The 27591-nt window shown below is 35.8% G+C and overlaps 1 protein-coding gene across 5 annotated transcripts; it reads left to right on the forward strand.

The window, feature by feature from the left end:
* The first annotated feature begins 147 nt into the window (after positions 1 to 147).
* AP1S2 (adaptor related protein complex 1 subunit sigma 2) lies at positions 148 to 27378 on the forward strand. 5 transcript variants are annotated; one of them, XM_070783862.1, is made up of 6 exons: positions 148 to 289; positions 2425 to 2603; positions 8421 to 8529; positions 9155 to 9292; positions 13389 to 13483; positions 25817 to 27378. In XM_070783862.1, the coding sequence occupies exons 2-5, from the start codon at positions 2425 to 2427 to the stop codon at positions 13431 to 13433; spliced, it is 471 nt and encodes a 156-aa protein (XP_070639963.1). In that variant the 5' UTR covers positions 148 to 289; the 3' UTR covers positions 13434 to 13483; positions 25817 to 27378. The 5 variants fall into 5 exon arrangements, with proteins under 5 accessions (XP_070639963.1, XP_070639962.1, XP_070639964.1 ...); XM_070783861.1 differs by lacking the exon at positions 25817 to 27378 and adding an exon at positions 14962 to 15108; XM_070783863.1 differs by lacking the exons at positions 13389 to 13483; positions 25817 to 27378 and adding an exon at positions 20861 to 22293 and having other exon boundaries at positions 149 to 289.
* The last annotated feature ends 213 nt before the right edge of the window (positions 27379 to 27591 follow it).

Here is a 27591-nt window from a genome sequence, read left to right on the forward strand (position 1 = left end):
GCCTTCGGAGCCGTTGGCAACAGCCGAGCTGCATCCAGCGCACCGCCCAGCCCGCCCCTCCGCTCGCCGCAGCCCCGGCTCCTCCCTCGTCCGGCCCCCGGGGCGGGGTCTGTCGGCTCGCCCTCCCCTCTCAGCCTAAGCCTTCCCTCCGCGAACCGGGTCCCCTCCCCACAGCAAAACGGCTTCTCTTCCTCAGCTCAGCGACAGGGGCTTCCCCTTAGTCGCCGCCGCCGACGCTGCCGCCGCCGCCGCCGGCCGAGCCCCGCCGCAGCCGCGGCCCGCGGCCGCCGTAAGTCCCGGGAGGCGAGCGGGGACACCGGGATCGGGGAGTGGGGAGGGAGGGTCGGGCGAGCCCCCCGCCGCCCAGCGAGCGCCTGGACGACCCCACCCCGCGCCCGCCCGCCCGGCCCGCCACTGGGGCACCGCGCCCCGAAACTCACTTCTCTTTGCGTCCGCGCCCCTCTCCACTCGGCGCCGCGTCCCGGGTTGCGGGGGCCGGTTTCGGACGCTGCAGCGGGTCCGCGGCACCTGTGGTTTGGGAATCGCCTCAAGTTTTGCGGGGCATTTGCGGGCGGGGTCGGCGGCCGGGGGCGGCGGAGACGGAGGACTCTTGGCGCCCCCTGCGCGGCGGCGGTTGCCATTGTCTTCCCCGCTCCTTGCCTGTCACCTCGCCGGGGCTCGATCGGTCAGTGATGGAGTGCGGCCCCGTGGGGCGGCGGGCAGGCAACGGCCACTGGCCCCGAGCCCGCTCCGCGGCCGAGCCCATTGTTTTTAATACGAATCTCCAGGAATTGAGGCGCCTTGTGATTTGAAGCAAAATCGGAGCGTTGGTTTTTAACTAGAGGGAAGGAATACTTGTGTCTGGAGACCAGGCATCATCCTATGTTAACATATAATTTATTTTAAAGAGCATAAATTATTTATTCGTCAGATAAAGTGATGGTGGGGAGAGATGGAGGACCTTGATATAGACTCCTTTGAGTCCTTGAGTTTCAAAAGCAAACCCCCAGTCCTCCTGGTCTCCAAGATCCTGGAATACGGGTCTGTTCTTTTCCAAGTTCTGCTAACGGGTTTGCGTGAAACATTGTCCAGTTCATGCGTTACTTGCTGTCCCCTTCTAATGTCGCTGTCTTAACAGGACTTCTGTGTGAGGCACTTTGACATCATCAGTATTGTTCGTTTTTTTCGTGCCAGTGATGCGTTTTAAGTGTGGTGTTAACAGCCAGTTTTAACTTTATTGAAGTTAAATTGTCGCATCGTAAATTTCTAAATACCTTATTGATGCCCGTTTGGATTATTACAAAAAGCGGCAATGATTTCTTGGCGAAATTTAGCGCCCATTTTATTCAGATGGATGGTGTAAATTCCCCCACCCCATGTTCAAATTCAGTATGGTATGGGTAATACCAAGAGTCAGGCTGAATCCTACTTGCAGAAACTAGTACTGAAACTTAGAATAATTAAAAGAAAAGAAAAAAAGTCTGAATTCTACCTTTAAATTACCTTTGTAGAAACAATGCTTTCTGTTTGCAGTTGGGGAGACTGAATTACAAGAAGGTTTCCTTAAAAATTAAAACATGTAGACTAATCATCATCAGCAGATTCTAAATAAATGTATACAAAATAGTTTGTGTGAAATACACTAGAATTCAGCATCCACTCCATCTGTAGATGCTATGTTTTTAAATCGTTTTAAATGAAGTATTTCGTATAATGTCTGAATGTGTGTAGCTCTTAGTTTGGCTTTTTAAAGGTTTATATTCTCTTTGGTAAAATTATATTAACTCTCACTTTATTGTGTGTATATTTATGTTAGAATTTTTAAAATGAGATGTGAATTTTTAAAATCAGGCTTTTATTAAGAAAAATGTGTGTTTATGGGATTTTTTTGGTTTATATTTTAGCTCTTTTGTTTTGCTTAAAATATGTAAACATAAACTGAAGACAGCATTCCAAGTTATAGCAGTCTGTCTACAAGTAATTCAGTTTGGCACTAGAACAGCTTGTTCTGTGTAGGGTGAAAAATAGTAGGTCTGTTTATTTCAAATGCATCTAAACCAGTTGATGTCAACAGTTCTCCTTTGATCCATATACATTCCTATAGCACACATACACAATAGTTTCTTAAATTGCAAGAATTCTCTTTCTTTTTCATCAGAATTTTCACCTCACCTGTTTTTGTCCTCCCCCTCTCCTCCAAACTTAAATGGAACAGGGTGAGGTGGGAGGATTTGCATCTGGTGGAAAGATCTTTCTACAAGAATTTCCTGTTATTTTAACTAGCATAGAAATATTGATGGCTACTCATCATTTGTTAGCTAAACGCCCCGTCCCTCAAAGCTTCTCTTTGCCACGTGTCATCTTAATCTTAACTTCATTGAATCAAAGTATTGCCTGTAATCTTGGTTCTGTTTATCTTAACAGATGCAGTTTATGTTGCTTTTTAGTCGTCAAGGAAAGCTTCGACTGCAGAAATGGTATGTCCCGTTATCAGACAAAGAAAAGAAAAAGATCACAAGAGAACTTGTTCAAACCGTTTTAGCACGGAAACCTAAAATGTGCAGCTTTCTTGAATGGAGAGATCTGAAGATTGTTTACAAAAGGTATAATTTTTATTTATTAGAAAGGTGAAACAGAATCAGATATTAGATCATTTATAACATGGAAATTGCAGACTTTCGAGAGATGACATTTATAAATAATGATTACTAAAGATATAAATGAAATAGTCTTAAGGTAAAGCTTTGTACTTTTAAGATAACTACTGTTTTGGTGAAATGATAAAATCATGGGACTCTTTTTAAATGAAATTATGTAACTAAAAGCATAAATGATACTTCATGCTTAATCATCTTTTTAGGAAAACTGAAATAATTCATTTCTTTGCAGGGGAAAATAAAATCCGTATTTTAAATTGTGTGAGTAATTTTCAGAATTTAGATAAGCATTTACCTCCCCCTCCCTTCTCCCCACAAATCTGTAATGACTGTTATTTGACATGCCTTTTACTCTGACTTTCAGAATCTCTTATTCATGTATAAACTCCTTGGATATGTACACCATTTTAGTCATAGATGTTTAAAAATCAGATATATACAGGATTTGTTCATTACTGCTTATTAGTTTGAAGTACACTTGTTGCTGTGGTGGAGGTGTGATTAGATCTGGTAAATAGATAATTTTGCCCAGAACAGATTTTTAAAATTTTGATGTTGCAAAATGACTCATAGATTGGCTTTGAACACTAAGCTTTTAAATGATGCTATACATCTTTATTAATATCTGGAACTTTTTGATACCTTAAACTTCTCAAGATTGTTCTAATAGGGTTAAAAGAAATATAATCACTTTGTTTCTTCACTATTTCTGTTCCCTTACAATTAACTTACTGAATTTAGGATAAGAATGTTCATGCATATAAAAATTCTCTTCTGTGGGGGATGTGCAGGGAACTATGGATTGTAAGGAGGGTCAAAGAGAAGTCTGGGTGTTATCTCAGATTTCATTTATTCCACTCTACTATGGATGGGGTTTGGGCAAGATGGCAGAGAAAGACATGAAGATTACAGAACATGTAGAATTTTTAAAATACCATGGATGACTCTACAATTTTTAAAATACCATAGACTCCTCTTTACAATAGAATGAATTTAGTCGTCTTTGGATGATTTTGTATCCAGTGTTTGGTGTAGTATTTGTTGAGAAAAATCATAAAAATACCATTTTAGAGGTGGAAGATATTTTAGAGTAATCTAGTCAAGTGTTTTTTTTTTTTTTTTTAAGAAACTTTTTGCCCCAGGGATGAAACCTTAAATGAAACAAGTGGAAATGGAGGTGCTTGTGTGACTGTATCTCTACTCACTTGGCTTCCACCCTCTGTGTAGGGCTCCTGAGTTTGAAAACCACTACTGTTGGTCAAAACTGAGTTTTATTTAAAAAAATGAGAATTTGGGAGAAGTGACTTGTCCAAGGTCAGTTGCTCATGACTGCCATAGGGGCCAGAACTCAAATCTTAAACCTGGGGGCAAGGGTTTTAAGCTGGGATGAGAAGAAAATTTGCATTTCTTTAAGGATCCTGTAGTTGGAAAATGGGTGGGGGGAGGGCTGAGACTGGCACCTGAGGGATCTATTAGGATATGGTGATCCTGAAGGAAGATTTCTGCTGTGGGCTCAGCAGGTGGAAGAGTTGGTTGCTGAGGTAAGTTTGGTAAGACTTGGTCATTGCTAGAAGCAGGGAGGGCAGTGAAAGAGGGGGAGGACTGGGGTGATTCCACACTTCTGGTTCAGCTGATGAGGTAAATGGTGAGGTAGAAAGTTGACTTTGAGGAGCCTGTGTGACTTCGATTTGGAGATGCCTAGTTTTCTCAGGGTGGGCATAGGCATGGACTTCTGGGGGAAAATGAGGCATAAAGTGTTAGATCACCAGCATTTAAGCGGCAGACAGAGGGTAAGTTATAGGGTCAGTCACCTTAGGAAAGGGGAGAGAGTTCAAAACTAAGGTCACCAGTGCCAAATGTTGCATGAAGGTCAACTACAGTGAAGAATCTATTAGATTTTATAGTGAGCATTTCACAAAATGCCCTTTGTTGGAACATTTTCAGTGGAATAGTAGAGATAGAACTCTTGAAAAAATGGGACAAAGTGTGAAGAGGTGGAGACAATAAAACAGCAAGTGTAGACTGTTGCGGGGGGGGCGGTGGGGGAAGCTTAAAAGGTGATAACCACCCATAGACAGGAGTGGGGAGACAGGGTTAAAAAATGGCATGAGAGAGACTTAAGCTTATTTCTAGATAGGGAAAGGAGTCCCCCGTGTGGAGGAGGAAAATACTAGCAAGGGAATCAGTCCCGGGAATCAAGATTCTTGGAACTGAAGGAGATGGCCTGTCCATCAAGAGGAAAGAAGCGCTAGTTGGTACTCTGCATAGCATTCAGCCCATCCATGTTGGGACACTGGTTTTTCTGTTGTAAAAACCTGTAAAATGTAGTTTCACCTGACTCTGATATTTACATAAAACTCCTATAAAGATGCACTTAAAAATACCAGCTTTACTAAGATGAAATTCACATACAAAAGTTAGACCCCATTTCATACTAGAAACTTTTCTAGCACCTTAAGGACATTTTTTTGGTAGATATGAACAGGTAATTATTTTTTCCCTAGTCCAGCTGGAAGAGAAGACCTTTTAAGTAAAAGAATTAACACTTAGCTACTGAGAAATTCTAAACTAGCATTTTTTTGCTGTTCATATCACCAAGTGATCTTTCTGTTTGCCTTCCTCAAGTTGCCTCATCCACATTCTTTATCCCTGAGCCTTTCTTACAGTTGCCCCTCTTGGGGAGGGAGAGGTGAGAGAGTGGAGTAGGGTTAATATAGCTGAAAAAATAGACTGAAAATCTGGGGACTTGAGTTCAATTCCTTTGTGCCATTAGTTTTGTGACTTTGAACAGGTCATTTTGCCTTTGTTTCCTCATTTCTAAAATAAATACTCCTGAAGATCCTGTGAAGACAGAAAACACTATGCTTTTTTGATTCCTATTTTGTGCAGCATGTTACAGGATTAAAGTCTTTAAAAAATTTACACCTACCAACTACGAGCTTCAGAATTTGTTTAAGAGTACTGTATTGATTTTCTTCACTAACAAAAGAATTTTTAATGACATACCAGTAGAATATTGAGAACAGTTTGGTTACATTCATCCACAGTCAGCTGATATTTAGCTGACTGGGGGGGAAGTCATGTGTTATGAATATAAGAATAGACACTTTCAGATGTTCTCTGAGTGCCAGTAATTAGAGTAAGCCTTAATCTACTCTGCTAAAAATAACCAAACATACCTTCTTTCTTACTAGTCTATTATTAATTTTACTTCAGATTTAGACTTACAAATATGCACTGAGAGAAGAAAATGAATTCATTATTGAATTTTTTAAAAATCACTTGGTTCTAAAAATAAGGAATACTCTTCAGGTTCTCTTGGTAATCTTTTACTAAATCAGTATAACAATTTTTCTTTCCCTCCTCAGAGCATGTGAAATATTGCTTTGAATATGTTTTAATTTTTACCAGTTGCAGGATTACTTTATTTAATACAGTTTTGGACTGTAGTTTTTAATATAAAACTTGGGCTCTGGAGTTAGATTACTGTTCCTGAGAAGGTTACTCAGTTAAGCCCAAGTCTCCTATAAATGCGAATAATAATGGTATCTCTCTGAAAGTTTTTTTTGTGAGGATTAAAATGGTGAATTATGCCAAGGCCTTAGGTAACATTTAGTGCCTTAGTCACAGTGAGGATTCAATGAATGTTACCTGTTGTTATACTTCTGTTCCTTCCTTAAACTTTTTGGAAAGAGGTGCCTTCTTATGATTCTAATAACTAGATGTTCAGCTACAATGAAGAATTCATTTAATTTGATATTAAAGTAATATTTCTGAATGATTCATACAATCTAGGACCTTTGATTACTGTTTACATGCTATTTATTTGTAAGTAAAAGGCAGTTCTGTAGTTAAGGAGCAAGAGTGGTGTAAGCATTAGATTGCTTAACAGTGGCATTGGAGAAATCTTGAAATTAAAAGTAAAAGGAATATTACTCAACATTGTCTATTAGTAAGTTCTTTCTAGTGGAATTTATTTAGCACTGTGTTCATATCAGCTAGTCGTGTCTTTTTTATTTACCATTTTTAATGTCTTTCCCTTTAATCTTTAGTTTTATTAATTCACAGAATCTTATGTGTCATTTGTATCAGTTTTCCAGATTTACAGCTCTATTTGAGCAGCATGGGTTAAAGAGGATGGAAGGTTGGGTTGGAATATCTGGTTGCCTTTTAAAGCAATAAACAGAATAGTGCTGGGAGAGGGGGTGCTTTGTTAGTAAAGTTGGAGGTGGTGCATGTTATGCCCTTTATGATAATAAATGAATGTGCTTGAATGCCTCTTGAAGACTGCAGAAGACCAACCATTTAAAATAACGTTGTGAATGTAGAAATTAGATAGAATGGACATGGCAGCTAGTGTACGTGTATGACGAGGGAGTCACTGTGGTAGGTGGGAAAAGGCCTGGAGTTAAGGTCTCAAGATCAGACTTCTTGTCCCAGTACAACCACTTGGCAGGCCCTGTACTTTTGGGCCTCTTTTTTCTTTTGTAATCAAGGATGATGGTGTTTACTGTTGAAAAGCTCAAATAAGATGAAATGCTTTTTGGTAATATTGAAATTAATAGTGTTATGAAAATACTAGTTATTCTCAGACTGAAGAGCAGAAATTCATTGGATTTCAAAACAGGTTGTGTGTGTGTGTGTATTATTTTACATTAATGCTATGAGCAGTGATTAGCCATTGTGTTTCCTAAAAATTGCTTAAATGCTCCTCAGTGAAAATTATAATGGCACCTGAGACTTATTTGGAATGTCTTAGTTTTTCATTTTGTTTCTTTTCAAAATCTTCAAACACATTTTAACCGTTTGAAAATACTTTTAATCCTCCTCAAAGGACTTAGGTCATCCTTTGTTATGCCTCAAGGTTTTGTGTTAATAAGTTTTGGCTTCCTTGGGTCAAGTATAACCTAGTCCCATGTACTAGAATTCTTATTTGGAGAATATGAGTTTTCCAACCTTATTCCTTCTTCAAGGGTAAATAGCCTGAACTTCAACAAGGAAAACTTAGAAAATTTGAGGACATGTCTTAGTTTTCCCCGTTCTCTTTCTCTAACTTCTGTGATTACTTGCAACTTGTTTTTTTTCTCAACGCTTATTTCCACAATCCTATATACCTCCTTTAAAAATAATTCTATGCTGTTAGGAATCAAGATAGTAGTTACCTTTGGGGATAGGAGGCTGTGACCTGGAGAGGTTAGAAGAGGGGCTTCAGAGGTTCAGTAATAAATCTGTTTTGTGGTCCAAGTGCTGGTACCACAGGTACGTTCACAGTGAAAACTCATCAAGCTGTACATTTATGACTTGAGGTCTTCTCTGTGTGTATATTACGTTTTAGTAAAACATTCCAGAACATTGACTTCATGTTGACAGTATCTTCAATAAATCCTTCAGTTGGAGAGTTTATTTTCTTCCCTGTTTACTTGTGGTTTGAAATAGTCACACAGTGCGTTTTGTTTTAAATAAACTTCAGAACAACGTGTGTCAGCTATGTTTTAGAATATTCCTACAAAAGGAGCCTGAATGAAGGAAGAGCAAAATAAGTAACTCTTTCTAGATAGTGTGATTCTTTTTTTTTTTCTTTCCTGTACTTTTCAGAATTTTTTTTTGTACATTTATTATTTTATAGGAGAAAAACAATTTGCTGTTGTAAAGAGGAAATAAGTTGTATAGGCACAAGGTCTTTCACAATAGGATATGAAAGTGTATTTTAGAAAATACATGATTATAGGGTAAATTTTTTTCTGCATCTGTTTTTTGTTGCAGATATGCCAGTCTGTATTTTTGCTGTGCTATTGAGGACCAGGACAATGAACTAATTACCCTGGAAATAATTCATCGTTACGTGGAATTACTTGACAAGTATTTTGGCAGTGTGAGTAGCATTTTGTTTTAGGAAATTGAACGCCATAATATATATTTTTTAACCTTTTCTGTAACGAGTTTATTATTTGTCTTGAGAATTCTATTTGACAGTAACCTCAAGAGAGGGAAGGAATGACTCTATTTCTTGTCCGTGCAAGTCAGAATTGCCTAGTCAGTTAACTGCCAGAATTGCTTGACCCCACAGACCTACTCATTTAATTATGCTGGTGAGAATGAGGTTTAAAATAGTGAAATAGAAAGGAGTCCAGCTATAAAGATTAATATACTGGAAGTGCTTAGTATAGAATTTAGATTTGGTTAGCAGTTGTAATCATATTACCCAGAAATATGTAAATATTTCGAAAGACCAGTCTTTATGAGTAGAAAATCATTATTAAGTTGCCCGTGTTAGGAGCTTGCAGAGTCTGGTCTTTCTTAGCTTGAAGGCATTGTGTGTTTCAAGTACTTGAGACTTGAAAGTTAAGCTGACTAAATCAATGATGCTTAGTTAGCAGGATCGCCATTTTTAGATATAATTAGATTAATTCACTCTGGTCAGATTTTATTGACTACCTGATAGTAGATAAATATCTTCTGCTTTCTCCAGGTTTTATTTATTTATTTTTGCTTTTCAGGTGTGTGAACTTGATATCATTTTTAATTTTGAGAAGGCTTATTTTATTTTGGATGAGTTTCTTTTGGGAGGAGAAGTTCAGGAAACATCCAAGAAGAATGTCCTTAAAGCAATTGAGCAGGCTGATCTACTGCAGGAGGTAAGCTACTCAGAGTTCTCTTAACTAGACACTAGCATGTTTTGCTCTTGCTAGGGAAGTCTCAGTCATCTTGCCTCATTTTTACAGTTTCAGAAATTACTCTGAAGCATGCTTGGCATGTAGTGTCCATGTGCAGTTTATTGATTGGCATATTTGTCAGTCACATCAACTCAGTTATCTGTGGATGTAGTGTTTACTTTGGAGATGATCTGGAGATGGCCCATTTTTGGACCCCAAAACACCAAAGTCCAAACATTTAGAGGGACAGACTACTTTAAGATGGGGAAAGTAGTAGTAATTTGAGAACTCTGTGTCTATTGTTCTGAATTACTTAAGATAACCCCTTATCTCATTAGTGTCTACAATGAGGAGTTGACTGTGAGATTATGGCATTTTCATTCCAAGTTGGTTCATATTTTCATCTCATGTCCATTAAGTACAAATGTAGCCAAGCAAATGATAGTGTTTTATTATACTTTTTGTAGAATCCTGTAGTTTCTTGTTAGCAAAACTAACTGAAAAGTATTTCTACTTCTCTTTGCTTTTCTTGAATACAAACCATGTTTTGTCAAACAGCTACATTCTTGTCTTGCCTTGATATCACAAGAACCATTGAAAAAACCCCCTTCGCTTTCTAATTTCCACAGTTGTCTTGGGTTAAATGTATATTTGATGCTTCTGTACCTTCAATTTCTGAAGCTAAAAATTCATAGATAAGGCTACCTTTCCTGAAAAACTTAATGTACATTAATTCAGGTACCTAGTTGAATTATGCTTTAGTCATAATTGAAGTTTAATCAAATAGAAAATTTATAGCAAGAGGAGGAATTAGTCAATATTAAAAAATGTTACTTGTTTTCATTACAGTAATTATCTTTTATATTATTATTGAAGGAGGTTTTAAATCAGAGTAAATCTTTTTTCTTCATTATAATTTATTAACTGTTGGCCTCATTTGGGCTTCTCATTCAGGAGCTCTCAGTAATCCCTCTGCATCAGTCACTGACTTAGGTCAGTTGTGGGGATTGTTTGAAGTTGGGATGACAATATCTATAATATATGTAAATTAAACATTAGACAGTGATTTTTTACATTTAATGATACCGAGTTACCAAAACAGGGGTTAAGGTACCGTACTGCAGAAGTGAAGTATTTGTTGACAGCCCTAATACCATCTGCTGCTCACTAGTGAAATGAACACAGCCCCTTTTCTGTGTGTGTATGATTTACTATGGTTTTTTATTAATTGATTGCATACTTGTCTTTGGGAGTTTTTTTTCTTTAAGTGTCAGGTGTGCTGACTACACACTCATATTCTACTGTTATAAAATTGGGTTAAAGCTAGCACCTCCTTATTTTGCTGTTTGCTAACCAGACTTTTCTGAAAATTAGGTCAAAACAAGGGTCATAACTTGGAAATTTTTCATATTTGTTCCCTTATTTGATCACTTTTATATTTCATTATTATGGAACTATATTCTGTTGTATCAGATCCTGGTATTTCCTCTAGTTTCTTTATCATTTCCTAATTAATTACATTTGCCTTAAAACATTTCTAAAGTTGTTGAAGTTAAGCTTTTATTTTTAATATCTTTTTTCTGGAGAAAAATGTTTAGGGCATTGATACCTTCTTGTGTTTGGGTTGTTTTTTAAACTTTACTGGGAAGTCGCTATATACTTTACAATATGACAAATATGCTGAATTTACTTTATAGCATATATTGAATAATGTACTAGAGGATTAGAAAGTTATTACATGTACATGTTTGTGAATGTGTGTGTGTGTCTCCCCTATAAAAGTATTTTAATAAGAAGTCTCCTCTTTTGAAGTAGTATTTTATATCTCTAAGTGGGAAAAGTATGAATGGAGAGAGAAGCATGGGATGTCCATAGTTCCATGCAAAATTCTCCTTACCCCATCTTCACCTAGATTAAAAAAAAAAGTTTTCTACTGTTAATTATAGTTCTTTAGAAGAGACAGGCCCTATTTCTCTTCTGTGACTACCTTTATATTGTTTTTTTTGGTACATAAACCAAATTGATAACTATATTAAGACATTTTTTTTTTTTTGTGGGGACCAGGCTAAGACATTTTCTATTCAGTGGACCAAGTGAACCATTTTTCTTAATTTCACCATGCAAGCAAGTCTTAAGGAGACAGAAAGTGGCTGGTCCATTCTGAATTTACAATGATGTTAAGGCCTTTATGAAACCAAGCTAAAGTCTGTATAGGGCAGTTAAGCTTCAGGTTATTCTGTTCAGTTTAACAGTTTAACTTGTTTATTCATGTTATTCACCAACAACATATTGTCACAGGAAATCCAGGATGATAAGATGTTTGTTTCCTAAAACAGTCATTTATATGTTGATACATGATACAAGATCTCTGGGCGAGTATTTGAATCTTATGTTCACCAAATAGACGATAGAATACGATGAGAAAAAACATTCCACAAACTGCTAAAATGATTTCTCTGGACACTGTGATAACAAAAATAATACTACTAATAAAATAAAATAAAATAAAAGAACTTCGATGATAGCTAATGATTATTGAGCACCTAGATGTGGGGCATCCTATGCTAATCATCAGGATTTCCTGAAAAAGTGTCCTGAGAGCCTTTTAACTAATGAAGTAGAGGCTCAGTGAAGTTCCAGTGACTGGTCCTAGGTAGCAGTTGGCAAAACCAGGATTCTAAACCCAGATCTGCTAGACTTCAGAACTGTAAGAAATCTTAACCACTGTGCTCTGTCTGCCCCAACTCCCATTCATGTATTTTCTTGGTATGAATATTTTAAACATTCTGTTTTAGATACCAAGTTCTGTTTGTCTCAGTAATATAGTAAAGAAATTCCTTATTCTCCTGGAGGTTTTTCTGTATTGAACAAAGTAGATTTCCTAAGACTGATGCTATCCTTTACTTCTTAGACTGGAAATTTTGTCCAGTTTATCAGTAGTTGGAATTCATTAATTGGATATATAGATATACATTAGTACTTTTCAAGTCATTTCTTGTTGGGTTTATCAGATGTCTAGATCTATAGTAGCTTTTTTGGTCTTATAGTTTAGGGTATAATAATCACTTAGTTTATGTCATGAAATGATTTTGCTTCCAAAATTGTACATATAGCTGTAAAGACAGTTATCTAAATGCAGTCTTAAATTTGTAGAAGTCCAAATTTATTTTAATTTAGTTTACATATATCATGATTTTTTTTTTTTTTTTCTCTCTTTGGTATCAGGTCTTTTACTTGAATCAGTTGTTCTAAATACCAAAGATGACTGAACTATATTGAAAATATCTGCTGGCTTAAAGATATATGCAAATCACAAAATAATTTTGGTTTTAATCCTTTTTAAATTTGTGAAATAATACATTTCTATCTTTATGAATTTTTATTTTCAGAAATATTTCTTTGAAATGTCTCTTTTACTTCGTGTAAACGTTATGTAGTTCGTGTAGGTAGTCCTTCATTTCATAGGCAAATAGGGTAGATAGACATCAGTGGATAAAGTAGATTTTCTATTAGCATTTTACAGTCAGTAATGAGAACATAAAATGAATGTGTATTTGAATCATAATTACTAAAATATCAGACATTGTGATTAAAAAATAAAGATATCTTTCTTATTTTACTTAATTACTTAGTAAAGAAGGGTTCAGTTTTAATATTTCTAGACTGAACTCTATGTTTATTTCTTTTGGTATTCCAGTGTATGACTCCTTAATTAGATTTGGGGGTAAAGCCCAGAAAAATTGGTCCATTATCCAATTTTTAATGTTTGACCGTTGGAATTTAAAACATATTTTCTTAACATGCCAGTAGTTCTTAACTTGATTCTTAAATTATTAAAGTGCAACACGCTGAGATTGCTAAATTGACTTTTTTTTTTGCAATACTTGGAACATTTTCCCCAGCACCAAATACCTATTTTAAGCTAGATTAGATTTTTTTTGGAGGGAGGGCATGGGGGAGTGGTACAGTTGGGATTTATTTTATAAACATTACATATAATGACAAAGGAAATAATAGAGTGCATATTCTTTGTGAAGTCAGGCACTTACCAGTTTTTCTCTGCTCCTTAATTTTATAGAGCCAGAATGAAGAATGGGGAGGTTTGTCTGAGGATATCTTATGATAAAGAGCAGTCTAAGGCTTTAGTCCCTTTGACCCCCAACTTATTTATTGGTAACTACTAAATTTACCATTTTTGTGGCATGGATAAGATGGGGTGTTATGCAAAAACTGTTGCACGTGAAATGATTTCAAGTCCTTGCTTGATCTGTGAAGATCAAATAGTTAAATACTGGGCATTGGGCTTTAACCCTCAGCGGTAGATGCATGATGGTGTTGATCAGCGCTTTGAGATGTGTCAACCTTTTTTTTTTTATACTAACAGCATCATTTTCAAATTTGTGGAGGCTTTCCTTTTGAGCTTTGTTTGCTGTTGGTATTGTTTCTCACTAAAGTAATCTGAGAAATGAAAAACAAGTGAGCTACCAAAAGCAAGCATTACACTCATGAATTTGCTTCTACTTCAAGGTGGTCCACTATATGAACAGGTTTATTGGATTTACAGTTGTTAATTTGCCTCATCTAGAAAGTGGTGCTCTATGGAAAACTAGTGCTGCTAAAATTGATGTGTTCTAGTGCTGGGGCTGCATGATATATCTTAGTACTATACAACATCTTTGTGGAAGTAGTAATTAATAAATCTTTTGGACTGCATAAAAATGGAAAGGTAAGAACCTTAGGCGACAAAGGGATTTCTTTAAACATGGATCTTTTGTAAATTAAAAGTATTTTAAGTAAGTACTTATTGAAGTATTTAATAACATGCCTCTTAATAAGTTTTTTTAATTAAAATCTTGCTAATTAAGAATATTAAGGCATTGGGTAAACTCAAGAATATCTTATATTGTTTTAAAAAACAGATGCTTTCAAATATATACAGTAATATACAGTAATATAACAGCAAAAAGCATTTTGATAAAAATCTTCTTAGATTGGTTTTAATAAGACAAACTCCTATAATTCCTTTGTAATTACCACTGTTTATATTAAAACCTTTAAGCCTAAACCTTCTTCTTTTCAGTTGGGTTAAAAATTAACAAGGCTATAGTCCTTTATACCAGCATATTTTAATTTTTTATATGTTAACTTGATTGGGTTCTACTAGAACAGATTCATGGATAAGTGAGGTTTAGTTACATTAATGCTTCAAATGGAAAATACAGAAGGGTAGATACAGAGAAAACAGAAGGTGGAACAAATCTTGCCTTTCACTTTGCATTTAATAAGCAATTTGGCCAATGCCATTGGTCACTGATTTTCAAGTTGTAATCATTCGCTCTATGTCTTTTGAGCTCTTTTTCCTTTGCTTTTCAGTATTTTGAGAATTTCCTCCTTACTCTTTCATTTTTTGAGCCAACTCTTGCTACTCTGATCTATTTGTAATAAAAGTTGGAATAAAAATATTCAGTAACTGTAAATCTGATTTTCCGAAGTATTTGACAAGAAGCCACAGTAATACCATACTTTTTTATATCACAATAGCTACATATACATAAACTTAAATTATATATGCTTACTCGTATTTCTTGTTTTATAGTCTCATGTTGTCTGTTCTATTCTTTTTTTTTCAATGCTGATCCTGATCTACTAAGTTGATTGCATGAGCCCTAGGATTGAGACCTGCACAGGGACCTGCAAAGAACATATTCCTAGGTGTTGGTGATGGTTTTGTTTATTTATGTATTTATTTTTTAAAATTAAAGTAAGTTGACATGAAAAAAAAAGTACTTTCTGAAAAATTTCAGTGTTTGAGTTCTTTTTTTACGCTCCTGAGACATTTTTTTTTCTTTTATTGCTTTTTCTGTGGTCTTTTTTTAAATAAAAATTCCCACTATAGGAAAATTAACAAATACAAGCAAAGACACTAGAATATAATCTTACTCACCAACCAGAGAATTAGATTAATTCTGGTTCTCAACTGGAGTTGGGAGTAGGGCAGTTGTGCCTCCTCAGGGCACACTTGGCGATGTCTGGACACGTTTTTGATTGTTACTACTAGCCACGAGGTGCCACTGGCATCTAGTAGGTGAAGATCAAAGATGCTATTAAATATCTAACAATGCCCAGAACAGCCCTCTCAGAGTAAGAAATTATCCAGCCTCAAGTGTCAATGGTGCTGAGGTCCAGAAACCCTGGTTTAATTTAACACCATGTAATATATAAACATTTCATTTACAGATTCCATTTATATTTATGGATTGCTACATCTTTTCAATATAATATATAGTGCAGATTACAAATGACTAGCCAAAAACGAATCAAAAGTATAAGGGAAAAAAACCCTAAAAATTGTGAAGAGAGGGATAAATCTGCTCAAGAACATGTAAATGGCTATAAAAATCACCTCTGTGATTCACCAAAATTACTTTTACTTGATCAAAAATAACTTTTGATAACCAGAGATAACCCACAGCAAAATTTACAGGATGTCACTGTATAATTTCCTCAACAACTAAATCTGTTAACATTTATTCATGTTATTTAGTTTTTGTCTGGAAACAAAATTGAGCATACCCTGCAGGCAGTTAGAACACTTGAAGTTGCTGCCGATTTCCCTATCCACCTTAGGGATTTAATAATTCCTTATGAGAGGAATAGTTTAAATGACCAGAATTTACATATATAATACAGACTTATATTGTACATACATACTTTTTTGTTGTCTTTCTTTTATGCCCTATTAGCCTTATAGAATTTACTTAGTAAAGAGTATTTGAAATTCAGTGATTCCAAGAAATCATTTATATTTTGAAAACCTTGGTTAAATTTAGGGCATTTCAAGTTATGATCCAAATGGAAGACCAAGACAAATACAATACAATTACCCTAAGATGTACTTAATACAATTACCCTAAGATGTACTTAATACAATTACCCTAAGATGTACTTAAAACTATTTCTTTACAGTCTAAAGTTGTATTTACTAACTTAATTATTCTGCTTCTTTATTTTTATTTTTTTGGTTTGTTTCTTGGATTGGCAAAGAATTGTTTCCTCCTTATGAACACTTAAATTTGTATTCTATTTTGGAGGATTAGTTTAGTGATATCTATTAACAATGTGTATACTTTTTGCCCATTAGTAATACTTGAAGGAATTTTATCCAACAGAAATGTACAAATGCACTAAGACACGCTGGGTATAATACTAAACCATTGTAACCTAATCAAATGTCCATCAATGGGAAATAGGTTAAGAAAATTACAGTACACCATATATGAAACTGTTACCTGGCTATAAAAGAAATGAGATCAATTTGTATGTAATGATATGGAAAGATACTGAAGGTTTATCAAGTAAGAAAAGATCTAGGAATAGGACATTAAAAGTATTACCTCTGATGATATTTGAGGTCCCCCCCCTCCTGTTTTAAAACATGTAAAAAAAAAAAAATCACTCAGCTTTCCTAGTGCTTCAAAAGTGCTTGTGAAATAAGACACCATGAGTCCTGTCACCTAAAAGATACCACATAAAGTGCTTTCATTTTTTTCTCTTTTTATTCATTGCTAAAAAGAGATCTTCATGAGTTTGGATACTCGGCGGCCCTTTGGTCTTTAGCTCAAGGAATAGGGTTCCAGAGTTAAGAGTAAGGACTTTGCCACAGTATTCAATAAAAAGTACCACTGCATTCTAGAACATGAAGAACTAAGGATACTACTTTATAGTGCATGAAATAAGTGAAGCCCCTTTAAGAAAAACTGGAGTGTAGCAGTAACTTCAAATTATACTTATATTTTTATATATATATATATATATATATATATTTTAGGGCTTCCCTGGTGACTCAGTGGTAAAGAATCTACCTGCTAATGCAGGAGACACAGGTTCAATCCCTGGGTTGGAAAAATACCCTGGAAAAGGAAATGGTACCCTACTCCAGTATTCTTGCCTGGAGAAGTCCATGGGCAGAGGAGCCTGGTGGGCCACAGTCCATAGGGTCTCAAAGGGTCGACAGGAACCTGCGTGCATATATATATATATATATATATATATATATATATATATAATTAAATGTACGTAATTTTCTCTTTGATTGCCTTGCATACCAGAAAGAAAAATCAGGGTACTAGGTTTTCCATTTTGGATCCATACCACTAGTTTATTTAAGTACTTCTCATCCCAACAAGACTTAAGCCTTTAGATTATTTTACTTGTGAGTCATCAGCCTAGTATAGTGAATATCTGGGAATTTTTAAGGTAGTGGGGTTTGTTTTAGGAACATAGGTGGTTTTGAGAACAGGTGTAACTTAATTCCTTGCTGCTGTGTTTGTTGTCCTACACTTCCCACTACAGTTCAGTCGCTCAGTCGTGTCCGACTCTTTGCGACCCCATGAATCACAGCACGCCAGGCCTCCCTGTCCATCACCAACTCCCGGAGTTCACTCAAACTCACGTCCATCGAGTCGGTGATGCCATCCAGCCATCTCATCCTCTGTCATCCCCTTCTCCTCCTCCCCCCAATCCCTTGGATTGAGAAAAAGATTATTCTTAGGATGGAGGAAAGTTGAATGTGCATGTATACTAAGAAAAGAGCAAATGCAGAGAGCAATGAAAAACGAATAGAATAATGGAAAAAGTATATTGGGAGGGTGAGGGAGGGTGAAGAGGAATAGAATCACAAGCATTGGTTTAAGATGAGGCTTCTTCCCCCTCTGTTTTGAGTTTAATGGGTTTAATGAGCTTAATGGGCCACAGATTTCTTTTTTTTCCTCATGAGATGGATGAGTTGATAAACTGTCTAGAGGAGAGCTGCTGGGACTGAGGAGAAAGAGAGGCAGATAACTTGAAATGTTGAAGGTTTGGCATAGACATAATGGGGAAGAAGTCAGTGATTTGCCCAGATTAAAGGCCCATTTCAGATTTAAATAGTAAATATCTAATCTTTAGTCCAAAAATAGGTCTCCAATGTGTACTAAGGGCAACTTGTGGTTTATATTTATTTGTGTAATACACTGGATTACAAATTTTTTTCTATTTTCCTTTTGGTCTTTATTCCCACACAGTCTGTATCACTGACATTTCAGTGTATTTAACTCAGTTTGCTAGGTCATAGAAGACAGTAGGTCTAGTTCTGCAGAGGACTTTCACCCTCCCCAATTCTTAATTAATATAATTATTCCATGACTCATAAAATGTTCTCTTGGTGTGAAGGCCCAGAATACTGGAGTTATATTTAATCCACTATAATGTTTTCCTTGTATATAAGAGAAAAAATAACTTAATTATGGGCATATCTATCATTTAAAAATCAACCTTAAATGTTAAATGGTCTTTAAGGCATTTATTTATAGCATAACCTTTTCTGCTTCTGTCAGTTTAAAATGGGAAAGTATTTGAAACATGTTTTAGCAACGTAAAAGTGTTGAAAGAATACATTTGTTTTTGTGGATTTTAGAGTTTTTCTTCTTGAAGAGTGTTTTTCAGGTAAGGATTTCTGCCTTTGAAGAGTATTCTTCACAATTAATTGGATGCTAATTTCTTGTTTAAGTACAGTAATATGAATCATTGCTATAAAGAATAGTTTGGCTTTATCAACTCTTCTTTCCTGGTAGTGGTTTAGTTTAGTTGCTCAGTTGTGCCCAACTCTTTGCAACCCCATGGACAACAGTTCTTTCCTGAAGGGTAGTAAAAGGTCTGTTAGGAATGCCCCAGGCGGTCACAGTTGAGAATTGCTCCTATAGAATTGTTCCTTTTCTTTCACGGTTGTCTCCTCTGGGGAGGAACTGCTGTGTGCTTGACCCTGTTTGGGAAACTACCTTTTTGTTTTCTTTTTTTTCTCCCTTACTGAGTTTTTCTTTTAATTGTTGGTTTTTACATGGTGTGATATAAAATTGAGAGACAAAACAAAAAAGATGCAAAGCTATAAAGGCTCAAATATTGGTATTATTTAGGTGAAAGTTTATTTGATAGACTTAAATTTTTCTTGTTCTCTCACCAGAAAACAGATAATATGTTTTACAGCAAGAGTTTGGGTGTAAGAAAAAGCATAGTAGAATACGTGCTGGAGTACTGACATGCATCAAAATGTAGTAGGATATATAAATTCAGTTTGTAATAACAATCTTGTCAAGTTTGTTACTTACACTTTAGCATTACGTGAAAAGTTTAATTACATTAAATCCTAAGAGATAGTCCCACTTACTTAACTGATGATATTTTCATAGCAAATTTTGCTCTGATAATGAATCATCATTGGGGCTTATAATTTATTATTTTACACAGAGAATATTGAAATAGGTTCAGAGTTCATTGACCAAAAAAATATTATTAATATCATTGATACAGAAATAGAATCCCCCTCATGAAAATGAAGCATTTGGGGGTTCAATTTATTATGGATATTATTTTAGCTTTCTGCTTTATTTCACAATGTTCTGAGTAGGAGAAAAAAAGCAATTATATCTTTAAACTGTTTAGGGATTATCTGGGGATTAAACTTTTACTGGCTTTTTTCTTCAAATACTTTTGTATTTAATGGTTATTATATAAGGTATCTGTTACATATTTTATTGGAACAGTTTATATTGACTTTGTAGCCTAACAGTTCAAAGTGCCAAGTTGAATAAATAGTAAATTGAGGATATCTTAAAAGCAGTCAAGCAATTTTAAACTTTTTTGAGTCACAAGCCTTTTGGCTCAGGGTATAATTGCTTTGAGAGTCTGATGGTCCATGGGCCGCCTTTTCAGGAAAATCTGTATCTAATTTTGCCCCTAGTTTCAGGGAGTTTTGGAATCCCTAGATATTCATCTCTTCTGTGCACTCTAGGGTCAGTTTAAAACCACTTCAGGTTACCTTGTTGATCTGTGAGAAACATCCTTTTAGATACATTTAGAGGCATAGACATTTAACAGATCTGTTTGGTGAATTCTTTAAAATCTGTCTTCAGGATTATTTTAAAAGTAATAAATACCCTTAGCCACAAAGGCATAGTCTTTGGAATTTTCTTTTTTTTTGGTAAGTTAAGCGAATGATTAAAAACCTCTATTGCTACTAAATGGGTAACTACTTTTCCATTCTTTTCTTAGGAAAGATTTTCCTTTAGAATCTGTAAAAGTTCATGGTCATTCTAGGATGTAATGATTTTCATTAAGGGATTAAATTCCTTTTGCTTCATGTAGTAAAATCCTGATGAACCTGAACACTGGCAGGAGGGAGTATTCTAACTGGATTTTGAGTTAACTCAGTGTTGACTAGATGACTTATACTGAAAAATCTTTTCAGTATATTTTTAGTAAATACAGTGCTTTTGGATTTTGTAGGACATAGGTCATCATTTTGGTTATTGTTATATACAGTAAAGTTATAAAAGATGAATATGAATTCCTGGGTATTGTTTAGAAGTTAAATATTCAGCCATAAACCAAAATTCTAAAAACAAATTCTAAGTTTCAATTAAGTTTTCTTTGCTGTGCACTGAACATTCTAGAAATCTGATTGTGTCTGTGTCAGTTTGTATACTGTGTGTAAGAATATATGCATTTCTTTTGTAGCCACGTCATGAATATTTTAATGTCCCTGTGTACTAAATGACCACTCATCGTGTATGCAGAATTTCACAGAGGAAATAGAGAGCTGATATGCTTATGAAAGAAAATATCCTCAGCTTGGTGACTGATTACCTTGTGTAATAATAGAACATTTTAGAACTGTTACCTTTGTAATAATTTTCCTGTTCTCATCCTCTTTTCTGTTTTATTTTCATTTTGTGTGTGATCTTGATACAGCTTTTCCTGCTTGCAACTGGTTTAATTTCTTCTTGAAAAATATGATCTATGATCATTTTGAGTAATGTTTCATTTCAGACACTTACATGTCATCATTTGTGAACCATCTGTGATTAATCTTGTAAGAGAATACCTAGCAATCATTAAATGTTTACCAAAGAAAATAGAGCTGAAATGCTTGGTCAAAATTAGCAGTGCCACAGTATAGCATGATTTGATCTTCAAATGTTGGCAGGATGAGACTATATTTAGGGTAATTATAGTATACATGAGGAAACATTTTTAATGTATCACATAAAAGTGTATTTGGCAATAATACAAGAAAGTAAAATCTGTACTATTATATAATATTTAAGCTAAAACATTCACGATTTCTAAAAAATTTATAATGCCACATTTATCGACTGATATTTGTGCTATACAATATCAAAGAGTCCCTCTAAGAACTATCAGAAAGCTATGTCAGAAAAGTCTCTTCTGCAATATCTATTGTTTAAAAGTAAGTAATCCTTTCAAAGTATTAATATAGGATTTATTTTATATAGTTAAGATTCTAATATTGTTTAAATACTATAATATTTTACTAGTTATATAGTTAAGTCTGCATTTACTTAATGATTCGTTAAATATGGTTTTATATTTGATATTAAAACCTTTAATATTGATCATTGTGTTTTAATAAAACATGCAACATATATTATTATAAAGAGAAAATTACTGAATAATTCATTGTTAATGTTTAGAGAGTTTAAAGCCCAAGTTAAGTAAGCTATCATTAAACAAGTTCAAAAGATGCTCAGTGGTTTACCACTGAAAGAAGACCTGTGAAAATGTGTATTAGGCAGGGGTGCAGATCAGTTATTTCCATTCTTCCATTCTTGCTGTACTACATGACATTTGAAGCACCTGGATGGGCTATCAAATGAGAAATTAGCATTATACATTGATAGCATTGGGAAACATTGGTCTTTCATTTCCACTTTTTTCCTCTTTCCCTCCCCCAGCCCTGCAACATGGTATTCATCTGGTTTTAATGCTGCATAAATATGCATTGTCTCATGCCTGTTTGCTTTGGATGCTGTATGCCCAGCTGTAACAAGATGTTGCTTCTTTTGTTATTTGTATACAGCCGCTTGCTTTAAACTAGTAGATGCTGAAATAGCTTTCCTTGCATGTCTAAAATAAAAATATTGCATGTACTTTGTCTCATGTGAATGACTTTTTTCTTCTCCATCCTTTTGACAAGTAATATATTTCATATTTTAATTTTTCAGGTAATTTTAAAAAATTATGGTTTAAATGTAACAATTTAATAGTTTAACCATTTTTAAGTGTACAGTTTAGTAGGTTCAGTATATTCACATTGTTGCACAACAGATCTCTAGTTTTTCATCTTACAAAACTGAAACTGTATCCATTAGAAACAACTATTCCCCATTTCTCCTCCCCTCAGCCATTGGTAACCACCTTTATACTCTGTTTCTATGAATTTGACTAATTTACATAATAGTTTTTTCTAGATGGTTTTGAGCTACAATTTCAGTGTGAACATGTGAAAATTAATTTTATATTACAACTGATTAAAAAACTAACTTACTATTTGTATAAGTCTCAGTGGAAGAAAATGTATAAATGATTCTTTGAAATTAGGCCTTTTAGAAAGGACAGATATTTCAAATGCATATTTGAGAAGCAATGTGGTTCTCTTCAAGAAATGCTATCTATATAAGATTGCAGCCAGTGAGCACATAAGGGGAAATCTAACCAGCTTCAACGAGTAGGATGAGGGGGCGCATTTACATGGATAAGCTAAGAATCTTAACTCTATAGAATTCAGTGTAGGCACACTGTAATACATTAAAGGTTGTATGACATTTTAAAAATCATCTAAGTGAAAATGGTTATTTTTAAATTTCCCCCCTTATTTAATGTGATTCATGAAAACTCTGAGACCATACAAATAGAACAGTATAAGAAACCCTTATGTACATATCACTCATCTCCAACAACCATCAACAACTCAATGTTATTTCATAAATCACCACCCTACCATGCCTTTTTTGCCTGAGTATTTTACAGCAAGCCCTAGACATCCTATCATTTAATCTTATATACTTCAGTATGTATCCCTAAGAGATAAGCACAGCCCCCCAAATTAACAGTAATTCCTAATATCTTATTCTTGATTCGTTTTTTTCCTAATTGTCTGGAAATTGCATTTTTATAATCAGTTTCTTAGAGCCAGATTCCAAACAAGTCTCACACTGTATCTGATCTCTTTAAGTCTCTGTTAATCTTTAATGAAAGTGAAAGTGAAGTCGCTCAGTCGTATCCGACTCTTTGCCACCCTATGGACTGTAGCCTACTAGGCTTCTCCGTCCATGGGATTTTCCAGGCAAGAGTACTGGAGTGGGTTGCCTTTTCCCTCTCCAGGGGATCTTACCGACACGGATTGAACCCAGGTCTCCCGCATTGCAGGCAGACGCTTTACCCTCTGAGCCACTTAAGTACTTTAATAATTAATCTTTAATAATTCTGTAAATCTTTAATAATTTTTACCCTCCCTTGCCTTTTTTTTTTTTTTTTTGGTTAAACTGAGTCTCCTATACGGTAGAATTTCCTCCATTCTGTATTTGGCAGATTATAATGGTGATGTTTAACTTGTTCTCTTATCCTCCATATATATTTAGATCCGTAGCCTGGTTAGGTTGATGTTCAATTCAGAGGTGGGGAGGAGGGCAAGAGTACTTCATAAAAAATATCCTTTTTTCACCAAAGCTGACTTTTACCCATTTTTTCCTTAATGCACAAACATACTGAAAGGTCATTATATGAACTTTGTATACAGAGTTGGTTTATAGTAAGGTTAAATACCTTTATTTAGATTTCAGTTGTGTCATGTATCAGCTAACATATTTTGAGTACTTTCTGTGAATCAGGCACTAAGCCTTATCTCTCTTAATCTCTACAAATGAAGGTAAGTGCTATGATCCTTGTTTTCCAAATAAGGAAACAGACCAAAGAGTTTAAATAATTAATCTGAGATTATTCCATATAGTGCTTTACATAAAATTAAATCTAATGTATGGACTTATGGTTTGATTAATTTTTCTTCTCCTTGTTTTGTGCTGTACCACAATTAGGATGCAAAAGTAAGTCATTTGGGTACAAAAAATTGTTTTCCTCTGTTAAAATCTAGTATGCCTTTTAATTACAAACTTGTTGCTACTAATACCTGAAATTTGACCTAGTTGGCCCTTTTATTTTGTGCTGTACAAAACTGGACACTGGAAATTTTTTAAATTTTTTTTATAGTATGCTTGCTTTGGTTAGTCTTCCTTTGGCATTTACAGATGAGTATTGGTTGTTACATAGAACAAAAGGCACTTCTGTCTCAGGTGTCAGAGCATTCTTTCTGTATGTTGCTTCCACTGAAGCCATTGGTTGCTCTGGGGAGGTCTGGAAGGTAAGTTTCTGAAGAAAGGAATAAATACGTGTGACTCAAAAAAAGAGCAAGGAAAATAAAAATATATGAAGAATGGGGAGAACTCATGGGGTTTCCCTGGTCTTTGGTGGTTCAGACGGTTAAGTGTCTATCTACAATGCAGGAGACCTGGGTTCGATCCCTGGGTCAGAAAGATCCCCTGAAGAAAGAAATGGCAATCCACTCCAGTACTATTGCCTGGAAAATCCCATGGACAGAGGAGCCTGGTAGGCTATAGTCCATGGTGTCGCAAAGAGTCGGACACGACTGAGCTACTTCACTTCCACTTGAATTTTTACACTAAGACAACTTACGTTTTCTGTAGAAAGTGCGAGTGGCTTAGTTGTGTCTGACTCTTTGTGACCCCATGGATACACAGTCCATGGAATTCTCCAGGCCAGAATACTGGAGTGGGTAGCCTTTCCCTCGGAGAAGGCAATGGCACCCCACTCCAGTACTCTTGCCTGGAAAATCCCATGGACGGAGGAGCCTGGAAGGCTGCAGTCCATGGGGTCGCTAAGAGTCAGACATGACTGAGCGACTTCACTTTCACTTTTCACTTTCATGCATTGGAGAAGGAAATGGCAACCCACTCCAGTGTTCTTGCCTGGAGAATCCCAGGGACGGTGAAGCCTGGCGGGCTGCCATCTATGGGGTCGCACAGAGTCAGACACGACTGAAGCGACTTAGCGGTGGCAGCAGCAGCCTTTCCCTTCTCCAGGGGATCTTCCCAACCCAGTGATCAAACCTAGGTTTCCCACATTACAGGTGGATTCTTTACCAGCTGAGCCACCAGGGAAGCCCAAGAATACTGGAGTGGGTAGCCTATCCCTTTTCCAGCAGATCTTCTGACCCAGGAATCGAACCGGGGTCTCCTGCATTGCAGGCAGATTCTTTACCAACTGAGCTATCAGAGAAGCCTTTCTGTAGAAAGGTAGCTGTCAATAATTTCCTTAAATGCCAGTGGGTTTGATAGCTTTCTGTATTACAGCAATGGAGCACAGCACAATTGGTAGGTAATTAGTAGGTGTTTAATGCATGCTGAAAAAAAATCTTCCTGTGGTCTCTGATGTTGGGACACAAATTGCTAAATAAGCACTGGCTCTCCATGGAAGTGCCCAGACTGCTGAACTGCTTGTGTTCAGCTTCTCTGAAACTTGCATGTGCTTCCGTGTCAATTTCACATTCTCAAACCTCCCCAGATCTGCTTACCAGAGTCTCACATTTTCCCTCCACAGGAAGCTGAAACCCCACGTAGTGTTCTTGAAGAAATTGGACTGACATAACTCTCCTCCCCTGTTGATGACTTCCTGTGGCATTTCACACACTGTAGATGGTCACTGCCTTCATGTCCATGTTAGCTAATGGTGTAAGATGATGTCTTGTCAGTATTACTGTTCTGCTAAGCTGCTTCATTCAGGCCTACACAATTTTTTTTTAAGGGAACTTTGGTTAATCAAGTGATAACAAGGGACTTAAATATGAATTAGAATGAATACAGAAAAAAAAAGGTACTTTTTCTGGCTATTTTATAGGTCTGTTTCTCTTGAATAGGTTATTATCATTACTTTTGATTATGTGTATCTATGGGTATGACACAATCAGGCAATATACATTTATTATTCTCTTTGGCAAAAAAATCATGTGAAAGAAACCTGGTTTTATGAAACCAAAGACTACTGCATTTCAGTATATATGCGAATAAAGGGAATTGACATGTCACATATCAAATGAATGAAAATTTCACTCTATGTTGAAACTTAAATTATACCAAAGACCCTTATTAGAAAATAAACACCTTAAAACAAAGGGAATACACAAAAAAACTAATAGAATGATGCTGTTTTACACTAAAAATTATTTCATAGGCATTCCAAACCTGGGACGAGGAACAGAGATCAGCTGTTTCATAATAGTATACATACTATTTTTAAGGCCAAGCAACATTTGACTCCTGACATAATTTTTTTGTGGTCATAATCATTTAGTCACTTAGTTGGATTGTTTTTGATGTCTCCCAAATAAAATGAAAATGTTGACTTACCAGGGATTCTTAATAACTGTATCTTATGGAAAATGTGTTGCTCTTTTCACAAAGTGTTGCATAAGTCATTGTTTAAAGCACGAATATTCCTTCTGGGGTGCTTGTTACAGCCAAGTTTATTTTACTCCCCTATTGCTTCCTTCCACTTAGAAGTGCAGTAAACTTTAGGGCAGCTTCCTTCCCTTCCATGGCACTGCCTAGTTATTCGAAGTCCTAAATATAAAAACAGACACCACCTCTCATGAAAGTGTGAGTTGAATAAAGTAAAATGGCATTAGTGGGCGCTATATTTTTTAAGGATATAGTCATTTCAATGTCACTTTTATACATACGTCTATGTATGTAAACGTCTTCACAGTTTACACTTTTCATTTGTATCGCTGGGCTGGATTAAGCTTTGTTGTGATTGTGACCAATATTGAGGCCACGTGAGCACTATCTTACCACATTGCCAATTAGTTGTAATAAATGTTCAACGTACACAACTGTAGTGTGTTTTTATCTTTTTCCAAAAGTCTGTCAAACTATGAAGAGCTGCTAAAGGAAGAATTTTTTCAAAAAATTTTCAAGTAAGATGTTGAAAATTCACCTCCATTTGAATGTGGTGGTGGTTAAAAGCACACACAAGATAAATGGTGGAAGATTTAAGGAGTCTTCATGTACTTCAAACCCATTAAAAAATAATGTGGAGTCCGTGCTACTGAGAGCTTATCTACACACTTATTTTCAATCAATAAATGCCGCTTTTAAAACCTTGATGCAGTTGATTTTTCTCTTCTGAATGAGTTCAAATCACTCCAGGTAATCAAAGGTGTCCTAACTCAACTGGAGTCCCCCTACGAACTGGAGGTACTAGCACACTTGCTGAGATGGATGGGTATAAGCAAATTACTGCATAGTATAAGTACCAAAGCAAAGCTTTGGTTATCTTGATACTTAAGGGGCTGCCTATTAACTACAGATAGGAAA

The sequence above is a fragment of the Bos indicus genome, chromosome X (genome assembly GCF_029378745.1).
Source record: "Bos indicus isolate NIAB-ARS_2022 breed Sahiwal x Tharparkar chromosome X, NIAB-ARS_B.indTharparkar_mat_pri_1.0, whole genome shotgun sequence".
NCBI classification, from domain to species: Eukaryota; Metazoa; Chordata; class Mammalia; order Artiodactyla; family Bovidae; genus Bos; species Bos indicus.